At 45.4% G+C, this 21,589-nt stretch overlaps 2 protein-coding genes across 2 annotated transcripts; one reads left to right on the top strand and one right to left on the bottom strand.

Moving 5' to 3' along the window:
• Positions 1–621: 621 nt before the first annotated feature.
• LOC311114843 (alpha-1,3/1,6-mannosyltransferase ALG2-like) lies at positions 622–3,695 on the bottom strand. Its single transcript, XM_084157241.1, has 5 exons — positions 3,564–3,695; positions 2,997–3,168; positions 2,775–2,912; positions 2,442–2,609; positions 622–2,275 (listed from the first exon to the last, which is right to left on the bottom strand). The coding sequence occupies exons 2-5, from the start codon at positions 3,165–3,167 to the stop codon at positions 1,529–1,531; spliced, it is 1,224 nt and encodes a 407-aa protein (XP_084013367.1). The 5' UTR covers position 3,168; positions 3,564–3,695; the 3' UTR covers positions 622–1,528.
• A 293-nt stretch (positions 3,696–3,988) lies between these two features.
• Positions 3,989–10,781, top strand: LOC311126472 (protein transport protein Sec61 subunit beta-like). The gene is made up of 4 exons (XM_084158524.1): positions 3,989–4,147; positions 4,799–4,896; positions 6,643–6,750; positions 10,221–10,781. The coding sequence occupies exons 1-4, from the start codon at positions 4,145–4,147 to the stop codon at positions 10,306–10,308; spliced, it is 297 nt and encodes a 98-aa protein (XP_084014650.1). The 5' UTR covers positions 3,989–4,144; the 3' UTR covers positions 10,309–10,781.
• The last annotated feature ends 10,808 nt before the right edge of the window (positions 10,782–21,589 follow it).

Here is a 21,589-nt window from a genome sequence, read left to right on the forward strand (position 1 = left end):
ACTGGAGCTCAGGACACACCGTGTCTCAATAACAGAATTACACTACCCCACCACAGGGCTCAGTGGAGGAGGGAAGGAGGTGGGAAGGGATGAGGGGGGACTGACTGACTGACTTGACGGCTTTGAGGGGCAGACAGACAGTCAGAGAGACAGACAGATGGGGAGACAGAAGAACACAGTCCTCCTGTGTGTCCAGAAGCCCGATAGTCTCCTGCTTTAAATCACTGTGTTTATGAGCTGCTGATAGCCCAGGTGGAGGATGGGGGATCCGTTCACCACACTTCGTCTCCCACCCCCTCATCCCACCCTCTCCTCTCCCTGGTGGCTCCAGTGTGTGTGTTCTCTCCCTGGTGGTTCCAGAGGGCCTCTTTATCCTCCCCTCCTAGCAGGGTCTCTAAATCACCGTGGTAACAGCCCTCCTCATCTCCTGCTAATTCCTCTGCTCACTGAAACATTGACTGAACACACACACTCGCGTTCACAAACACACCCCTCTCTGTGGCATTGCATTTGCAGTGGGTAGATGACAGTTGGATTTGGAGTGTGTTGGATACCTGGCCTGATACACAACAGTCTGGGACAAAAGAGAAAAAGAAAGAACTTGACAACAAAACAAGAAGAGTTGGTAAACTAGCTATGTGTCCTCTGACTGTTTTATTGAGACTTGAGGAATGTCAATAAGAGCTCTTCTAGAGGCCAGTAACAACACAGACTGGCCAGCAGACAGCATGACCTTCTATACAGCACACACACTCCTAATAACCAACACACAGCAACATCTCCTAATAACCAACACACAGCAACATCTCCTAATAACCCAGAGACAGACAGCAACAGCAATGTACAGGCCAAACATTCCCTCATTGTGAAAAGTAACTAAGGTCTGAGAGGACAGAGGAAGTGGCAAACATCCTGCTTATCGATCTGTGGCTGCCAACTGGCTAATGGCGCTCGGTGGCATGCGCAAACACACACAGTAGCATGAGTATAACACTACAGATCCATCCTAGTGGTTGTGTAGCTCTTGTTCATTAAGCCCTTGGTCACCCCCACACACACACACTTCTGGAACTGAGGGCCGGTGCTGGTATTGTTCCGACAAACCCCGGGGCAGAATGGGTAAACTCGTTACTCTTTCGTTAATTGGAGCTGAGATTCCATCCCTCCATTCCCTCAGCAACCTCTCCTGGGGGAACAATGACTAATTGTCTACAGTCCTCGCACCTCTACATTACCCACCCTCCCCGTCTCTGTCCTCCAGTAACCCTATTTTATCCCTACATACCTAGCCCATCCACCTCTGCCTGGCTGGAGCTGCAGTAGGATGAAGTTGCACCAATGAGATGCTGATCTCAGGTCAGTTTTCCATTCTTTGGTTCGGATTTAGGCTAGGATTGAGAGAAGGTAAACTGATCCTAGATGTGTTTAAGGGCGACTTCTACAGAAAGCTGCTCCGCTACCACACTCCACCCCTAGCCCAACACGCTACAACCCCAGCCCAGCCTCGGTCTCTGCCTCAACAGAGGTGTCACTGGGTCAGCCTGAGGATGTACCCATGCAGCTGGTCTGAGAAGGCCTCCAGGGAGAACTTCTCCTGAACCCGCCTCCTGCCAGCATGGCCCATGTCTCTGCGGAGCTGGGGGTCTCTGAACAGCTTCTCCATGGCCAGGGAGAAGGCCTCGGCCGTGGGCTCACACAGGAAGCCCGTCTCCCCGTCACCTACACTCTCCAGAGGCCCTCCAGACCTCACAGCAATGACGGGACAGCAGCAGTACATGGCCTCCACTGGCACTATCCCAAAGTGCTCTCTGCTGGGCGTGTAGAGAACGCCTGCACTGCCCCGCAACAGCACCACCTTCTGGCTGTCTGAAGGAGAGCGCAGGAAGGTGACAGAGTCCTCTACTCCCAGCCGTGCCGCTAGCTCCTTCAGCTCAGCGTAGTGCTGGACATTCTCAGCAACGCGGCCGTCATACCCCCCTGCCACCACCAGGTGGAGTCTTGCCTGGTCCCCCGGGGCGAGGCGGGCCCTCAGGGAAGAGAGGCCCTCCAGGGCCAGACCCAGGCTCTTCTTCCTCTCATAGCGGTTCAGGGACAGGAAAAAGCAGGACACGCCCTCAGGGACCAAGCCCCCCAGACCCTGCTCCAGCTGCTCTTTAGGGGGCTGGTCGAAGCTGTGTGTGTTGAGGGAGGGGTAGAGGACGTCAGTCTGGACCCCATCCAGGGTACAGAAGGTCTCCCTGAAGACCCCTGCGGTGAAACAACTGTTCACCAGAACCTGGGACAAGAAACAAGAAGGATTAGTCAGTGATATCTCATCAACAAGGGCAGAGGAGGGAGATCGATTGAGAAAATCAAAACTAGCGCCCAATGAAATGAATGAAACTGTTGGTATTTTGGACTCTTAAGATCTAATCCTGCTTTCTCTGGTTCTATCCTCTCACCATATCAGCCATGCCAGTGGTGAGTTCCTCCAGTCTGTCTATGGGGGCGCGGTAGAGCTTTTTCAGAGCTGAGCCTCTCTGGGTCAGGAGCTGGTCTGGGAAATGACAGTAGAACAGAACCTTTTTCCTCTGACGAGACAACCTCAGGACTGGGATACACACCGACACCTGTAGGAGGAGAGAGAGTAGAGTTATATCTACTAGAATCACAACTACAGAAAAAGTGAAGGCAAAAAAGAGTAGTCTGAAGGTGAGTCAAAATCAAAAGGTAATGGACTGAGTTATGCTGAAGTGAAAAGAATAGAGAAACAAAATAGATGGTGTGTCACCAACCTGATCACAGAAGACCATGTCGTACTCTACTCCACTGAGGAAGACCAGGTAGAGAGCTACGTAGATCATCCTGAGGTAGGCACACAGGGCATGAAGGTACCCAAACACACTGGTGGGCAACCAGTCACCCACACAAACCTGGAGATGACAAACAGGGTCAGATAGGAAAGCAGTGTTTGTGTTATAACACTGTTATTGGATTACACTGTTACAGACACCCACCACGTTCAGGTCTGGGTCCAGTGTCTCTGAGAAGCAGTGTGTGGGGTCATGGTGGGCCGTCCAGATCTGAACACTGCAGCCGCGAGAGCGTAGAGCTACAGCTGCATCCACCACCAGCCTCTCTGCACCACCTATACCCAGGTCTGGGTGGAGAAACACCACCCCCACCATCCTGGAGGAGACAGATAACATGCTTAAAGAAGCCTGATGACACTGACAGGTTGACAGGTGCGTCATCAACATGGGGCTTCTTCAGAAGGGGCAGACAGTACTAATACATTCAATACAACGTTACAGAATGGAGGACATTATTGACATGGCAGAGAGGTGGATTGTTTAGTCTACAATGCCACAACCCATAGAACGTTGTCCCATTGAATTGGCTAAGCGCCAACATCAGCTGACTGTCATGTTGTTGACACAGATAATAGCTATTTCTAGCCGACAGCTATACTAAACAGAGTGAACATAGAGCTTATATCAACCTGAGAGTAGCTAGTATCACAGAGACCAGCTAGTATGCATTAGTTACTAATTCAGTGTGGACGTTGTCTGTCATAACTGTACCTTTCGCTCCTTGATAATGCAGTCTGTCCAACTTGTGTGTCCAGGAAACAGTGGTCAACTTGCTAACGCTTATATGGCACTGTGCCTGTTAATCGACATGATGGCTCAAATGTTCAATTTATTTCCAACGGCAAATCCCCTTGTGTTGAACCAAAATGGCGTCAGATGCCACCCTCTGCAGCACGTCGCTTCCTGTGAGACACGTCACCTCTCTCGGCACACACACTTTTTATTTGCCTTTCGTTCAAACTCTAAAATTACATTAAACAAATTATGAATTACAGTTTATTATTTTAAATAAATACTTTTGACCTTGATATTATATATTAATCTATAATTTGTAATAAATTGAATCCGTTAGATGTAAATTATGAACTATCTTGGTTCAGGCTTGACATAGGGCACCTAAAATGGTCCTTTATTCTGTAGTCGTGTCCTTTTTAGACAAGCGTCATCTTTCGGTGATCCCTTCTGAAGTTGTGGCGATTTGTGTACTGAACTGCTGCCCATTTGACGTGGACTTCAGTTAGAAGAAGATTTTAAGTTTTCTTCTCCAGCTGAAATCGCAAATACAACTTAAAATGGTAAGAATTCTGTTATTTTTGTCAAATAATGTATACTGTTGCACACCTCTAACTTGGCTTTAGCCAACTAGATAGCTAGGCAGCTAACGCTCATTCAATTTAGCTAGGCATAAGAGACATTCAATTAGCCTCTCTTAGCTAACTAACCTAGTACAATTGCAGGCATGATATTATAGTTAAGTCTTATATTAGTCTTATTTTACATTGCTATTTTATATTGTAATCATTCTTTACCGGCGAGGTGACTGTCAGGTTTAGAAACCATTTAAGGTAGCCAGCTAGCTAAAGTCAGGTTAGTTAGCATGATGATCCATTATCTATTTGTAGACTTGACTATTTTTCGAATCAGCGAATCTTTATTCTGTTATGTGTAAGACAAACAGTCATTGCAATGATATGATCATTTAGAAATGTCATTTCTGACTCGCTATTCCTGGCGCTTTAGGGTAGTCAGTCATCGCTGGTAAAGAGGGCCTCTAGTAGTAGCTAGAGTGATCTCCAATATATTTTGAGGAAGTTAGTTGATTGAGTGATTATCATTTCAGAGAACACCACATCCAATGTGGGTCAGATGATCCAATGGTTAGTTTTCTGTTTTCTAATGTAATCTTAGTATTTTGTGTGTGTTTAACTGTGTCCTCTCTTACTCAGCCTGGACCAGCATCAAGTGCAACTAATGTCGGTGCAGGGAGCCGATCCCCCAGCAAGACAGTGGCCCCCCGCGCAGCAGGATCCACAGTCCGACAGAGGTAATCATTTAATAATAGAGTGTTTCATAACAATCTCAAATCGCTTCAAAAGCAAAAAACACACAAACAATACATCATGGTACACACACGCACTTTGTTCCCTGGCAGCAAGAGCTACAGTCTAACAAAGGGAGACACACACAAAACCCCACCCAACACAGCAGGATTTACAACAAACAAACACAAATAAGACTCCGGTCAGACTCAAGACATTACATACTGGTACCCTTAACCACCCTCAAGCATCAACATTACCGCTTAGCTCCAACCTATAACACATGAGTGCATTACTAAAATAAACTACAGATTAGCTAGACTAGAGGATGTGAAATGATGATTTGGGACCCTCCTCCCCTTCCCTGTCTCTCTGATTACATAATACTGTAGGGAGAGTAATGGTGTTTAGATATCACTCTGTGAGTAGATACCACTAGATAGATGTTGGCGCTTTAGGCTTAATCAGTATGTAATCAGCCTCGCTGTCATCAACATCATTACATCAACATAACCCATTACTACCTTCTCCCTCATTCACTCATTACCTAATTTAGCCCCGTTAAATCTCAGCTGATGAGTACAGCAGTTATGAATCACTACATCAGGACGTTAACTACTGGAGCTAGTCTGAACGAAAACTGCTGTGGTAGAGAGAGATAGGTACTGTAGTGTGTTCTACCTCCAACAGCAGTGTTTCCCCTATATTCATTTAGCAGTGGTGGCCCACTGCTGTTAAATTGTTCCGATTGCTGAAAAAAATTGTAATATTTTTAAATGTGTATATCCAGGGGTCTTATTAGCTTTTAGAAATCTGCATTTTTCAAAATGCAGACCATCAAAAAATCTGCATTTTTAAACCATTTCACCTGTTTCATATTGAAAGTCAAGTTTCTTTTTTCTTCAATATTGTGATAAGGGGCATGCAACTATAGTTTTTCTTCACACAAAATACATTAGTGCAACACATCTGGCAGAAAATTGTTTTAATCAGATGTCAACAGAAGTGCAACGCTATTAGGCTGGAAGCAACACAAGTAAATTAGCTTACAATGAAAAAGCAAGGTATTTTTTGCAAAAACGATGCATGGCCATCATATTTTTTATGTTTATCATAGAAAGAATGTAGCCAGCTACATTTCCTAATGTTTTGCGTGAAGTTTAACTTGCTACTGGAGGAAAACTACAGAGAAAAGTATCATACACATCAGTCAGAGTGCTGTCTTGTGATCCAACGACGAGAGCAAATATATTGTGTCAGAGTGGAGAAGTGCAACTGAAGCACGAAATTGGTCTTTTTACATTCATGATTAGGAGCGAACCCTGACTGAAGCGTAGCAGAATTAACAATAAGCATTTAAGATCTGCGTTTACAAAATGCAGCAAGATATTTTTTTTCCTGTGTTATTTTCTGCATGAAAAAACACTGGACAGTGTCTGCGTGATTTATGTCATTTCACACAGTGACGTTATCTTTGAAGTTATGGGTTCAGATATGGCATAGAACCGCACAGTCACTGCAGAGGCAGAATTTCCCAGAGCCTCAGTGTTATGAAATCTAACCATCTGAGACTCAGGCAAAAAACAGGAGTAAAAGCAGGTTAATTTTTTCAGTGTGCAGGCAACTCTGTAAAGGTGTGACAATTTCTATAGGGGGCCTACAGGTCATATTAATGTATCTTGTAACTAGCTTGTTGTCTCTTGTATATGATGTTATAGCTCACGTGTTGTCTCGTATGTGTGATGTCACAGGAAAGCAACGAGCAGCGGAACGCGCAGTGCAGGCAGGAGCACAGCGTCAGCGGGCGGCACAGGGGGCATGTGGCGCTTCTACACTGAGGACTCACCAGGACTCAAAGTGTGAGTGTATACGCACGCATACCCACACGACCATACCCACACGACCATACCCACACGACCATACCCACACGACCATACCCACACGACCATACCCACACGACCATACCCACACGACCATACCCAAACGACCATACCCACTCACTAGCATTCCTTCAAATGCACACACATACATCCATATAACGTTATATATATATACACACACACACACACACACACACACACAGAGTAGGTATTGTCAATGTTTATGAGGAAGAGCATGAATGTTTAATGGCAGTAAATGAGACTTGGGGGACTGAGGCTAAATGCTGATCAGACCCCAGGGTGTGTATGTTCCTGGAACCTGCCCACTCCCCCCTGTCCCCCTCCTACCAGACACCCAGTCAGTTCAGCTCCATACTGTTCCTAAACACTGGTGAACACTCCAGCTTTCTGACAATCTGACCGCTTTCTGACCACTGTTCTATGACTCCTGGTCACGGTTATAGACTGACCACTACTGACCAAGGTTAGAGGTCTTCTCTACTCCACACTGTTCGTTGGCCAGCTGTAGTTACTGAGGGTGTTGCTCCTGTAGTCAAGGACAGACGGTTGTATGGTACGGTGGTGTGTATCGAGCGTGTGTATATCGAGTATGTGTGTTCCTGTGTTGAACACTGGTCTCAGAGCTTCATTAAGATCCGCTCAGAAAGGTCAAGTCAATTACAGCCTTCAGAGAGGAGGAGTGGGGTTGGTATGGTAACGCTCTCTTCCCCCCCCCCCACCCTTCCACTTCAGGGACGGAGCCTCTCTTCTCATCAAATCCTCATCAATGAATGCAGAAACACCACTCATAGGACCACAGATCTACTGGCTCCCAGGCAGTGTTTCCCCTAGAATTGATCTTAGGCGGGGTGCAGAGGCACCCACATCTGCCAGAATGGAGATTTTCAATGAAGGCAACCGTTGAGGGCATGGGGTATCAGTGCTAGACAGTTAGGGGAGGCCTGCCCCACCTCAGTAATGCTAGGAGAAACACTGGTCCCAGTTCAATGGTAATAAGGCTGGTTAGAGCTCAAAGGAGCTCCATATAAACCACCTGTCTGACAGACCGACCACAGTCAAACTACTACAACACCAGGGTTTCTGTTAGCCGGTAATAGACGACTTTTGGCTTCTTTTTTTTGTTAAGCTGATAAATAAAATTGGCACTGGCCAATTGTCCAGGAGAAGAGAAAGTCCCATTGCAAATAATGCTTTTTAGCATATTAATTGATGGAAATACATTTGACTCGTCATACTTATCGGTCTATAGGTTAATTTGCATAATTTAGTGGAAATAAATTGGCGTGTGTGTACATTTATATTAATTATGTATCTTTATCACATGCATAGGCTTACAGTATACAGACAGCCTTTGAGCAGAAAATCTGTCGTAGTAAATGCATCCGCAACGGAAGACAGGCTTCATCAGCATGTCACACACCGCTTTACAATGAGCTGGAGGCAGTATGCATTTTGAAAAAATGTACTTAATTGTTTGAAACCTGAACGTTTTACAATATGTTATAAGGCATGTTTTACCTTGCTTCAAAGTAGCCTAGCCAAAATCAGACCATATCCGTGGAGGCAATTATTTTATATCAACTTTCTTTCATTGTCCAGTAGCCAAAGGCACAATGCTAGTCATATTAGCAACCCATGCTAGTTGTTGCATTTTAGCTCTCTCCTCTTTCAACATTTCTAACGGATATTTTAATCTCTGTCACATGAAACCTCTCGCATGTGCGGTGTGCTTTTGACAAGTGTTTTCATGCTAATTGCATTATGGAACGAACATTCGCTTGTAGCCTACTGCCTTGTGTGCATTGCTGCGCTGTAGCCTAGGCCTACTGGTTGGATGAATTTGGGATCTATCGTCCCATAACTGTCCTAGAGTCTGTTTGGAATAGGCTATTTCTTTTTCAACAAGCTGACCAATAGAATGGGTAAACTAATAGATTGACACAGGCTGGTGATTTTGCTGTTCGTTACTCATCTTGTTGGCTGAGGAAAAGTAAATGTTGACAGTTATTCTAACATCTTCAAAGTGTGCATCAAAATTCGGTAAGAAGGACCGCACATCGTTGCATCCTGGACTTGCATGTTCTGTTAATATGAATTACCATATTCTAAATGTGACTTCTGTCATCCTGAGCACCGTGAGTGGATGCCCTAATCGGGTTACTCACCCAATGCATATAGGTCCTGTAAATTTAAAATGCTTCAGGTCAAATGTCCGGAACCACATATTCCTAATGGAAACCCTGTACAACAATCAGCCCCAAGCTAATTCTCTCTCGTGCTCTCACTATATATACAAAAGTATGTGGACACCCCTTCAAATTAGTGAATTTTTCTATTTCAGCCACACCCGTTGCTGACAGGTGTATAAAATCGAGCACACAGCCATGCAATCTCCATAGGACAACATTGGCAGTAGAATGGCCTTACCGAAGAGCTCAGTGACTTTCAACGTAGCACTGTCATAGGATGCCACCTTTCCAACAAGTCAGTTCGTCTAATTTCTGTAAGTGCTGTTATTGTGAAGTGAAAATGTCTAGGAGCAACGACGGCTCAGCCGTGAAGTTGGAGGCCACACAAGCTCACAGAACGGGACCACCGAGTGCTGAAGCGCGTAGCGCGTCAAAATGAGGTGGAATAATGGTCTGGGGCTGTTTCTTCATGGTTCGGGCTAGGCCCCTTAGTTGCAGTGAAGGGAAATGTTAATGCTACAGCATACAATGACGTTCTAGAAGATTCTGTGCTTCCAACTTTGTGGCAACAGTTTGGGGAAGGCACCTATACCTGTTTCAGCATGACAATGCCCCCGTGCACAAAGGGAGGTCCATACAGAATTGGTTTGTCGATCGGTGTGGAAGAACTTGACTGGCCTGCACAGAGCCCTGACCTCAACCCAATCGAACACCTTTGGGATGAATTGGAACGCCAACTGCGAGCCAGTCCTAATCGCCCAACATCAGTGCCCAACCTCCCTAATGTCTTTGTGGCTGAATGGAAGCAAGTCCCCGCAGCAATGTTCCAACATCTAGTGGAAAGCCTTCCCAGAAGAGTGGAGGCTGTTATAGCAGCAAAGGGGGGACCAACTCTTAATTTTCATGATATTGGAATGAGATGTTCGACGAACAGGTGTCCACATAGCTTTTGGTCATGTAGTGTATTGCTCCAGAAGTGCATACTGTAGGGCCCTCAAACTCAACTATGGACCTCGAAGCCAGTTCCACTGCATTTTTACATTGTTCCCCTCTAATCAGGGACTGATTTAGACCTGGGACACCAGGTGGGTGCAATTATCAGGTAGAACAGAAAACCAGCAGGCTCCGGACCTCATAGGGGAAGAGTTGAGTACCCCTGCTGTAGGGGATTTGGCCAGTTTGGCATTGTGCCACTGTTTTCCGTGTGTATAGTAACCTGTGTGTGTCGTCTCTCCTTAGTGGTCCAGTACCAGTGCTGGTGATGAGTTTGCTGTTCATCGCGTCGGTCTTCATGCTGCACATCTGGGGGAAGTACACCCGCTCCTAAACCCCGCCCCCTGACCCTTCACCATCAACCCCTGACCCTGCGCCGAGGCTTCTTAACACATCGGACCTGGACCAAACAACCAACCAACCTGAAACCCCAACAACACTACTCGCCTGGCCCGGCGGGCGGTAGAGACCCAATCTGTCTGGTGTGCGCATAGAGCCGGGCAACTGTCCAGTGTCCAACTCCACCTGAACTCCAGACCACCAGTGTGTTGACCCTGAGCACAGATCATCTAGGGCTGAATCCTAACATGAGAGACTCGTACTTATCTCAAACTGGCTGGTGTAGGTCCTATTGATGACAATTGGTGATTTATCTCCAGTTAGGATTGGGCACCTAGTCCCCTCACCAGGACTTCAGTAAGAATCTCTTTTTTTCAGCCTGAATTAGAACCTGTAGATTTAGTTTTGTTAACATCATTTGTACAACATTGTATTGTGATACTGTACAATAAAAGGACTCAAACAGAATTAGTTGTGTGTGTTGGATGGTGTCCAAATGAGCATTTACACTGTAAAACTGCTTCATGCAAATTCATGATCCTTGAGTGCCTCTCAGGATACCCTGTCTGCTGCCAATCGGGGTCTTTAGTGTTTGTGTGGGTTTCCCATTGCCCTATAATGGAACATGTCCCAGAGCTCATGTAGACTGCCTTTGGCAAAGTATAGCTCATTTAGGGTGGATCAACAAATGTCCATACTAGACAATTACAGAGCACCGTATACCTTTTGTCCAGATACTGTATGTACCAAGGGAAAGGTTTGATAGCCAACTTTCGTATTAGGCTTCTATTCAAATGAGCTATTAATTCAAACATTTCCCATGGCACAATATGTGTGTGAGTGTAGGTTTCCTGCCAGGTACAGGCTGTATCTGGTATGGTCAGGGCAGCACCAGCCTTTTTCAAACCGCTCCTTGGGGACCCACAGACATTTCACAATTATGTTGTAGCCCTGAACTAGCACATCTCATTCAGTTAGTCAAGGGCTTGATGATTAGTTGACAAGTTGAATCAGGTGTGCTAGCTCTGGAATAGATCAAGGTATGGAAAGGGCTGGGGGTCCCTGAGGAGAAGTTTGAAAAAGCTTGCCTTACACCAGGGTCTCCCAAACTCGGTCCTGGGGTCCCCCCTGGGTGCATGTTTTTTTTTTCTTCCCTAGCACTACACAGCTGATTCAAATGACCAACTCATCAAGCTTTGATTTGAATCAGCTGTGTAGTGCTAGGGCAAAAAACAAAACGTGCACCCTAGGGGGCACCAGGACCAAGTTTGGGAAACGCTTCCACGACTGCATTGGAATAGCATCAACCTAAGGAGAGAGCAAAGGAATCACACACACATGAAAAGAGGATAAACTGTAGGTCACAATATAGTGACAATATAATAGCCATAAGCTATGACTTCTCTTATGGCTGTTGACGATAAATAATTTGATAAATACAGTACGGTCCCTTACCACTTACATTATTACAGTGGTGAAGAACCCTTCTTCGCTCCTCTGTACCTCTAGTTTTCTCCCCTTCCCCTACCTTGGCTCTTCTCTGTTCTGTGTACAGTCGTGGTCAAAGTTTTGAGAATGACACAAGTATTGGTCTTCACAAAGTTCGCTGCTTCAGTGTTATATATTTTTGTCAGATGTTACTATGGTATACTGAAGTATAATTACAAGCATTCCATAAGTGTCAAAGGCTTTTATTGACAATTACATTAAGTTTATGCAAAGAGTCAATATTTGCAGTGTTGACCCTTCTTTTTCAAGACCTCTGCAATCCGCCCTGGCATGCTGTCAATTAACTTCTGGGCCACATCCTGACTGATGGCAGCCCATTCTTGCATAATCAATGCTTGGAGTTTGTCAGAATTTGTGGGTTTTTGTTTGTCCACCCGCCTCTTGAGGATCGACCACAAGATCTCAATGGGATTAAGGTCTGGGGAGTTTCCTGGCCATGGACCCAAAATGTCGATGTTTTGTTCCCCGAGCCACTTAGTTATCACTTTTGCCTTATGGCAAGGTGCTCCATCATGCTGGAAAAGGCAATGGTCGTCACCAAACTGTTCTTGGATGGTTGGGAGAAGTTGCTCTCGGAGGATGTGTTGGTACCATTCTATATTCATGGCTGTGTTCTTAGGGAAAATTGTGTGTGAGCCCACTCCCTTGGCTGAGAAGCAACCCCACACATGAATGGTCTCAGGATGCTTTACTGTTGGCATGACACAGGACTGATGGTAGCGCTCACCTTGTGTTTTCCGGATGCCCCAAACAATCGCAAAGGGATTCATCAGAGAAAATGACTTTACCCCAGTCCTCAGCAGTCCAATCCCTGTACCTTTTGCAGAATATCAGTCTGTCCCTGATGTTTTTCCTGGAGAGAAGTGGCTTCTTTGCTGCCCTTCTTGACACCATCCTCCAAAAGTATTCGCCTCACTGTGCGTGCAGATGCACTCACACCTGCCTGCTGCCATTCCTGAGCAAGCTCTGCACTGGTGGTGCCCCGATCTCGCAGCTGAATCAACTTTAGGAGACGGTCCTGGCACTTGCTGGACTTTCTTGGTCGCCCTGACGCCTTCTTCACAACAATTGAACCTCTCTCCTTGAAGTTCTTGATGACCCGATAAATGGTTGATTTAGGTGCAATCTTACTAGCAGCAATATCTTTGCCTGTGAAGGCCTTTTTGTTCAAAGCAATGATGACGGCACGTGTTTCCTTGCAGGTAACCATGGTTAACAGAGGAAGAACAATGATTTCAAGCACCACCCTGCTTTTAAAGCAGTCTGTTATTCTAACTCAATCAGCATGATTACTCTCCACAGGAGGCTGGTGAGGGGAGGATGGCTCATAATAATGACTGGAATTAAATTAACAGAATGGTATCAAATACAAATGTGTTTGACGTGTCAATACCATTACATTAATTCCATTCCAGCCATTACTATGAGCCTGTCCTCCACAACTAAGGTGACTGTGATCTTCTCCCCTCCTCTCTCTTCTCTTTGGTTCCTCTCATCCTCTCCCCTCTCTTCTCTTTGGTTCCTCTCATCTTCTCCTCTCTCTTCTCTTTGGTTCCTCTCATCCTCTCCCCTCCTCTCTCTTCTCTTTGGTTCCTCTCATCCTCTCCCCTCTCTTCTCTTTGGTTCCTCTCATCTTCTCCTCTCTCTTCTCTTTGGTTCCTCTCATCCTCTCCCCTCCTCTCTCTTCTCTTTGGTTCCTCTCATCCTCTCTTCTCTTTGGTTCCTCTCATCCTCTCCCCTCCTCTCTCTTCTCTTTGGTTCCTCTCATCCTCTCCCCTCCTCTCTCTTCTCTTTGGTTCCTCTCATCCTCTCCCCTCTCTTCTCTTTGGTTCCTCTCATCCTCTCCCCTCCTCTCTCTTCTCTTTGGTTCCTCTCATCCTCTCCCCTCCTCTCTCTTCTATTTGGTTCCTCTCATCCTCTCCCCTCTCTTCTCTTTGGTTCCTCTCATCCTCTCCCCTCCTCTCTCTTCTCTTTGGTTCCTCTCATCCTCTCCCCTCCCCTCTCTTCTCTTTGGTTCCTCTCATCCTCTCCCCTCTCTTCTCTTTGGTTCCTCTCATCCTCTCCCCTCCTCTCTCTTCTATTTGGTTCCTCTCATCCTCTCCCCTCCCCTCTCTTCTCTTTGGTTCCTCTCATCCTCTCCCCTCTCTTCTCTTTGGTTCCTCTCATCCTCTCCCCTCCTCTCTCTTCTATTTGGTTCCTCTCATCCTCTCCCCTCCTCTCTCTTATATTTGGTTCTTCTCATCCTCTCCTCTAAATCCACTACAGTCATTTAGAGAGGGTGAAAATGGTGGCTTCCAGTGGAGGCTGCTGAGGGGACAATGGTTCATAATAATGGCTGGAACGGATCAAATGGAATGGCATCAAACACCTGCAAACCATGTGTTTGATGTATTTGATACCATTCCACCTATTCTGCATCAGCCATTACCACGAGCCCGTCCTCCCCAATTAAGGTGACACCAACAACCTGTGGTGACTTCATACACACTGTATATATTCACACTGAATAGGATGTTGTCTATCAACTCAAAGCTGTGAGATCTGTTGCTCTTTGCTCTGCCACTCGACACACTAATACTAACTGAGCACAAAGACCATGAGGACCACTCACTCCTAGAACAAAGACCACGCAACTCTCCAGGCGCACCAAGACCATGCACCCACACAAAAAAGGCAGCTCACTCACTCACACAAAGACAACTTACCAGTAGAGGATCGTATAGTATTGGTTCACAGGAGGTTGGTGGCACCTTAATTGGGGAGGACGGGCTCGTGGTAATGGCTGGAGCGGAATATGTGGAATGGTATCAAACACATGGTTTCCAGGTGTTTAATGCCATTCCATTTGCTCCGTTCCAGACATTATTATGAGCCGTCCTCCCCTCAGCATCCTCCACTGTATTTGTTGTGTGTAAGACAGATGGCACATTGGACTTGTGTGAGTGAGTATTGATGAATGTAGTCCTACCAGAGGAAGCTGGTGGGAAGAGCTATAGGAGGACGGGCTCATTGTAATGGTTGGAATGGGAATTAATTATTTCCGGATGTTTGATGTGTTTGATTCCAGCCATTACAATAAGCCCATCCTCCTATAGCTCATCCCACCATCCTCAGAGTCCTACCTAGTTAGAGTGATATCTGTCATGTCTGTGCCTGTGAGTCTGGTGTTTGTCTTCTCTTGATAGCCAGGTGGCCAGTTGGTCTCTGAGTCTTTAGCCAACTCCTTAGTTATTCCCATTATCAGCCAGGCTAGGTCCGTCTCTGCCTGCTGCAGTGACATTATCAGCCTGAAGGGGGCACTCCAGACTGCTGTGTGAACCTCACTCACTCAGTCACTGTGGAAGGAGACAGAGCGAGCCGTCTCTCCGCGAGGAGCTCTACTACTGTAGAAGTCTTGCCACTGGGTCATTTCAAAGAAATTACATAGAACCAACATGTAATAGACGTTGAATTGAGTCTATTTAGAGTTAATCATCCCTTATTGCATTCCTGCTATTAACTTCTCATAAACCAGCTTCTCAGTAGTCTGAAGGACTTTTGCCAGTTTATTCTGTCTGTCATTGCACCCTCCCTGTAAATGCCACTAGTAGCTGACTGCATTTGACTAGAGCTTTTGATACATAAAAAACTAGATGAAATTACACTGTATGGATGTTTCTCTGTGTTGACCTCTGTTTAGTAACAGTTCTGAGGACAGCATTCCCTAGATGGCCATGCTAGAAAGGACAAACATGGCTGTAATAGTGTAGAGTGGTGCTACAAACCTGTTTATCATTAATTACTTTTGTTGTGAGTGTGGTTTAACTGTGCACATGTTTCACTTCCTTCTCTTGAGTGTTTTCATATTTGGAATTATTGGCACGTGTGAGAATTCTGCACTTGACGATCAATTGATCAATCAATCGTCAGGGGCAGAATTGTCACACGTGCCAATAATTCCAAATATGAAAATAGTTGGCATGTACACACTAGTTGTCCAACCTGCAGGTCCTCTTGTAGCTGCCTCTGAGCTGAAGATGACACTGATGTGTGTGCGTGTGTGTCTGCCTGCCTGAATGCTGGTTCCTTGTGTTTAGTGTAGCATTTGGATGCTGTTCATTAATTAATCCTGTCGACCGACTCCAGTTTCCCATGAGCTCCCAGTGTTCATGGCAAATCCCGGCACCGGCCTTACACACACACACACACACACCACACTGGCCCAACACACTGTGGCCCAACACGGCACCATGCCAGAACTATTCAACAGAGCGATTAAATATGGAACACACACCGACGCTCCCACAGCGTTACAACACCCAAACACGACCGTCAACATGTGGAACTCAGAACTCTCTGTGTGTCTGTATAGACCTCTTTCATTGTGTATCCAAATAAAGTGTGTGTGTGTGTGCACGTGTTTGTGTGCATAGTAGGACTGAGAGCCAGTGTTTACTTTTGGTTGGTTGAACCCAACTCTATACCTAAAGGTAGTTGTAGTCAAGTATATAGGAAGACTTTATACCTAAAGGTATTTGTAGTCAAGTATTCAGGAAGACTCTATACCTAAAGGTATTTTTAGTCAAGTATTCAGGAAGACTCTATACTTAAAGGTATTTGTAGTCAAGTATTCAGGAAGACTCTATAACTAAAGGTATTTTTAGTCAAGTATTCAGGAAGACTATAACTAAAGGTATTTTTAGTCAAGTATTCAGGTAGACTCTATACCAAAATGTATTTGTAGTCAAGTATTCAGGAAGACTCTATACCTAAAGGTATTTGTAGTCAAGTATTCAGGAAGACTCTATACCTAAAGGTATTTGTAGTCAAGCATTCAGTTAGACTCCAATGTACATTTCTGTATAATTGTTTTACTCTTTAGCTTAGATTATTAAATGGTCTGAAGATGATTGAGTTAAAAACATTTTGAGAGAAAGAGAGAGAGAGGAAAGAGAGAGAGAGGAAAGAGAGAGAGAGGAAAGAGAGAGACAGAGAGGAGAGAGAGAGAGAGAGAGAGAGAGGAAAGAGAGAGACAGAGGGGAGAGAGAGAGAGAGAGAGAGAGAGGAAAGAGAGAGAAAGAGAGAGACAGAGAGGAGAGAGAGAGAGGGCAGGTTTCCTCTTCCTCTCTTGTTCTTTTTCTCTAGTAATCTTCCTGTGCAGAAACCAAAGTCTGTGATAGGGGACACACAACACACAAGATGGAGGAAAGTTGTAAATAGGTCAGATGGGTTGTCTATCCTGTGTGACACACACTCCCTCTGTGGTCTCCACATGGGGAATAAATGCTGTCGAAGACGCATCCCTGCCCAGAGCTGTTCCACAGGGCATACAAGCAGACCCAGCCCTGGGGATTCCATGTCACTGTCCAACGCACCAATAGAATAACAGACACAGTGGAGGGGGAACTGTACCACTCATTCCATCAGACAGAAGCAGGAAACCCTGAGACAGTATTTCACCACTTGTGTGTGCCACTAACCCTCTGTGTGTGTGTGTGTGTGTGAGTGTGTGTGTGTGTGTGCGTGCGTGCGTGTATTAAGGGATCATATGGTTGGTAAAGCGTGGAATGGAGAGGCGGCTGGCTGGCTGCTATTGATTCAGCACTCTGATCAACAGACTCCTCAAGGACATGAGAGAGAGAGATATAGAGAGACAGATAGATAGTTAAAGCATTGTAGAAGAGTGGGTTGTTCATTCAGGCGGTTGGTCAATCAGTCAGTCAGTCAGTCAGTCAGTCAGTCAGTCAGTCAGTAAGTAGTCAGTCAGTCAATCAGTCAGTCAATCAGTCAGTCAGTCAATCAGTCAGTCAGTCAGTCATTCAGTAGTTAGTCAATCAGTCAGTCATTCAGTAGTCAGTCAATCAGTCAGTCAGTCAGTCAGTAGTCAGTCAGTCAGTCTGTAGTCAGTCAGTCTGTAGTCAGTCAATCAGTCAATCAGTCAGTCAGTCAATCAGTCAGTCAGTAGTCAGTCAATCAGTCAGTCTGTAGTCAGTAAATCAGTCAGTCAGTAGTCTCTTAGTAGTCTCTCTCAAACAGGTGTCAGGTCTCCTCTCCTAGTGTGTGTAGTGTAAGGTAAGGTATTGTATCCAGAGAGGATATGTGTCTGGTATGTGGCCTGTTTGAGTTGTTTACTGTAAAATAATATGGCTGGCCCTGGCCCTGGCCCTGGCCCTGGCCCTGGCCCTGGCCCTGGGGTCACAGTCATGTAGATATGGTCAGTGTGGGTGCAGAGTGTGTGTGTGTGTGAGAACCCCACGTCCTGATCCGGTCCCCTCCTGTTCTCAGGGAGCAGTGTGAGATGCAGACTCAGCTTTGGCCCGCTCTGCTCTCAGAGTGTGTTTGTGTTATTCCTGTCTGCAGGAGGGTCCAGAAAACACCAGCAGTATGAGGAGCATCCAGCTGGCAAAAAACACACACATACACACACTCAGCTTTCTGAGAGCACACACACTTAGCTTTCTGAGAATGATACCAGACCAGATCAGCACACTGTTTATGGCTTTTATTTCTGCTTTATATACAGTAGAAGTCAGAAGTTTACAAACACCTTAGCCAAATACATTTAAACTAGGTTTTTCACAATTCTGACATTTAAAAATTCTCTGTCTTAGGTCAGTTAGGATCACCACTTTATTTTAAGAATGTGAAATGTCAGAATAATAGTAGAGAGAATGATTTATTTCAGCTTTTATTTCATTCCTCACATTCCTAGTGGGTCAGAAGTTTACATACACTCAAATAGTATTTGGTAGCATTGCCTTTAAATTGTTTAACTTGGGTCAAACGTTTCGGGTAACCTTCCACAAGTTTCCCACAATAAGTTGGGTGAATTTTGGCCCATTCCTCCAGACAGAGCTGGTGTAACTGAGTCAGGTTTGTAGGCCTCCTTGCTCACACACGCTTTTTCAGTCCTGCCCACACATTTTCTATAGGATTGAGGTCAGGGCTTTGTGATTGCCACTCCAATACCTTGACTTTGTTGTCCTTAAGCCATTTTGCCACAACTTTGGAAGGATGCTTGGGGTCATTGTCCATTTGGAAGACCATTTGCGACCAAGCTTTAACTTCCTGACTGATGTCTTGAGATGTTGCTTCAATATATCCACATAATTTTCCTTCCTCATGATGCCATCTATTTAGTGAAGTGCACCAGTCCCTCCTGCAGCAAAGCACCCCCACAGCATGATGCTGCCACCCCCGTGCTTCACGGTTTGGTATGGTTTTCTTCAGCTTGCAAGCAACCCCCTTTTTCCTCCAAACATAACGATGGTCATTATGGCCAAACAGTTCTATTTTTGTTTCAAAGTACAATCTTTGTCCCCATGTGTAGTTGCAAACCATAGTCTGGCTTTTTTATGGCGGTTTTGGAGCAGTGGCTTCTTCCTTGCTGAGCGGCCTTTCAGGTTATGTCGATATAGGACTCGTTTTACTGTGGATATAGATACTTTTGTACCGGTTTCCTCCAGCATCTTCACAAGGTCCTTTGCTGTTGTTCTGGTATTGATTTGCACTTTTCGCACCAAAGTACGTATCTCTAGGAGACAGAACGCGTCTCCTTCCTGAGCGGTATGACGGCTGCGTGGTCCCATGGTGTTTATACTTGCATGCTATTGTTTGTACAGATGAAGGTGGTACCTTCAGGCGTTTGGAAATTGCTCCCAAGGATGAACCAGACTTGTGGAGGTCTACAATTTTTTTCTGAGGTCTTGGCTGATTTCTTTTGATTTTCCCATGATGTCAAACAAAGAGGCACTGAGTTTGAAGGTAGGCCTTGAAATACATCCACAGGTACACCTCCAATTGACTGAATTATAAGTGAAATAATCTGTCTGCAAACAATAGTTGGAAAAATTACTTGTGTCATGCACAAAGTACATGTCCTAACCGACTTGCCAAAACGATAGTTTGTTAACAAGAAATTTGTGGAGTGGTTGAAAAATGAGTTTTAATGACTACAACCTAAGTGTATGTAAACTTCCGACTTCAACTGTAACTGCTTTAATATTAGACAACACAAGACTGCCACCTGAACCACACCGGTGATTGCCAATGACTATTGGTCTTGTTATTCCTTCCTGTCTTCTCATGGGTTGATTTGTTGTCTCATGGCAGACTCAAGGCTGGATTTAATCTGTAGCGCCGAAGATCAGCGTTGTAGCACGGTTTTAATTTAAAGGGAATTTTTGATTGAGCCGACATATGCAGCTTTTTCCGTGAATGCAGTCTCTGTGAACGCGGAGCCGTTGCCTTTAAATTTCAATACAACAAATACAACGCTGATTTTCAGTGCTACCAGTGGTGTAGTGGAGGGTAAACGCAAATCAATGCAGCTTACCTACTTTTTTTTTGCACGGCAGTCTACCCACCTTTTGCAGAAAAAGGCATTGAAAGTATAGGGAGCATTACTTTTTTCACCGCGACTGCCGTTCAGAGTTTACACACCTATTTTTTACCACTACATCATTGGGCGCTACAGATTGAATCCAAGCCTCAGTCAGGTTTTAGCTGCTCATGCTAAACATGTACAGTATTTGAATTTGTCTGTGTGTCAGTACTTTGGTAAGAGTCCTCCAATAAGTTCACACTTTGTATTGCCAATGGATTTTCTATATTTAATTCTCTATATTAATTTTAAATCTATTTATAGTCAGTTATTGTTGTGTCCTAAGTGATTGTTTTGTCCCTCCCAGCAGTAATATGGTAACATGTCCCTCCCAGCAGTAATATGGTAACATGTCCCTCCCAGCAGTAATATGGTAACATGTCCCTCCCAGCAGTAGTATGGTAACATGTCCCTCCCAGCAGTAGTATGGTAACATGTCTCCCGCAGCAGTAATATGGTAACATGTCCCTCACAGCAGTAGTATGGTAACATGTCCCTCCCAGCAGTAGTATGGTAACATGTCCCTCCCAGCAGTAGTATGGTAACATGTCCCTCCCAGCAGTAGTATGGTAACATGTCCCTACCAGCAGTAGTATGGTAACATGTCCCTCCCAGCAGTAATATGGTAACATGTCCCTCCCAGCAGTAGTATGGTAACATGTCCCTCCCAGCAGTAGTATGGTAACATGTCCCTCCCAGCAGTAATATGGTAACAGGTCCCCCCCAGCAGTAATATGGTAACATGTCCCTCCTAGCAGTAATATGGTAACAGGTCCCCCCCAGCAGTAATATGGTAACATGTCCCTCCCAGCAGTAATATGGTAACATGTCCCTCCCAGCAGCAGTATGGTAACATGTCCCTCCCAGCAGTAATATGGTAACATGTCCCTCCCAGCAGTAGTATGGTAGCATGTCTCCCGCAGCAGTAATATGGTAACATGTCCCTCCCAGCAGTAGTATGGTAACATGTCCCTCCCAGCAGTAATATGGTAACATGTCCCTCCCAGCAGTAGTATGGTAACATGTCCCTCCCAGCAGTAGTATGGTAACATGTCCCTCCCAGCAGTAATATGGTAACAGGTCCCCCCCAGCAGTAATATGGTAACATGTCCCTCCCAGCAGAAATATGGTAACAGGTCCCCCCCAGCAGTAATATGGTAACATGTCCCTCCCAGCAGTAATATGGTAACATGTCCCTCCCAGCAGCAGTATGGTAACATGTCCCTCCCAGCAGTAATATGGTAACATGTCCCTCCCAGCAGTAATATGGTAACATGTCCCTCCCAGCAGTAATATGGTAACAGGTCCCTCCCAGCAGTAATATGGTAACATGTCCCTCCCAGCAGCAGTATGGTAACAGGTCCCTCCCAGCAGTAATATGGTAACATGTCCCTCCCAGCAGCAG

Source organism: Coregonus lavaretus, assembly GCF_964263955.1.
Source record: "Coregonus lavaretus genome assembly, chromosome: 3".
Taxonomy (NCBI): Eukaryota; Metazoa; Chordata; class Actinopteri; order Salmoniformes; family Salmonidae; genus Coregonus; species Coregonus lavaretus.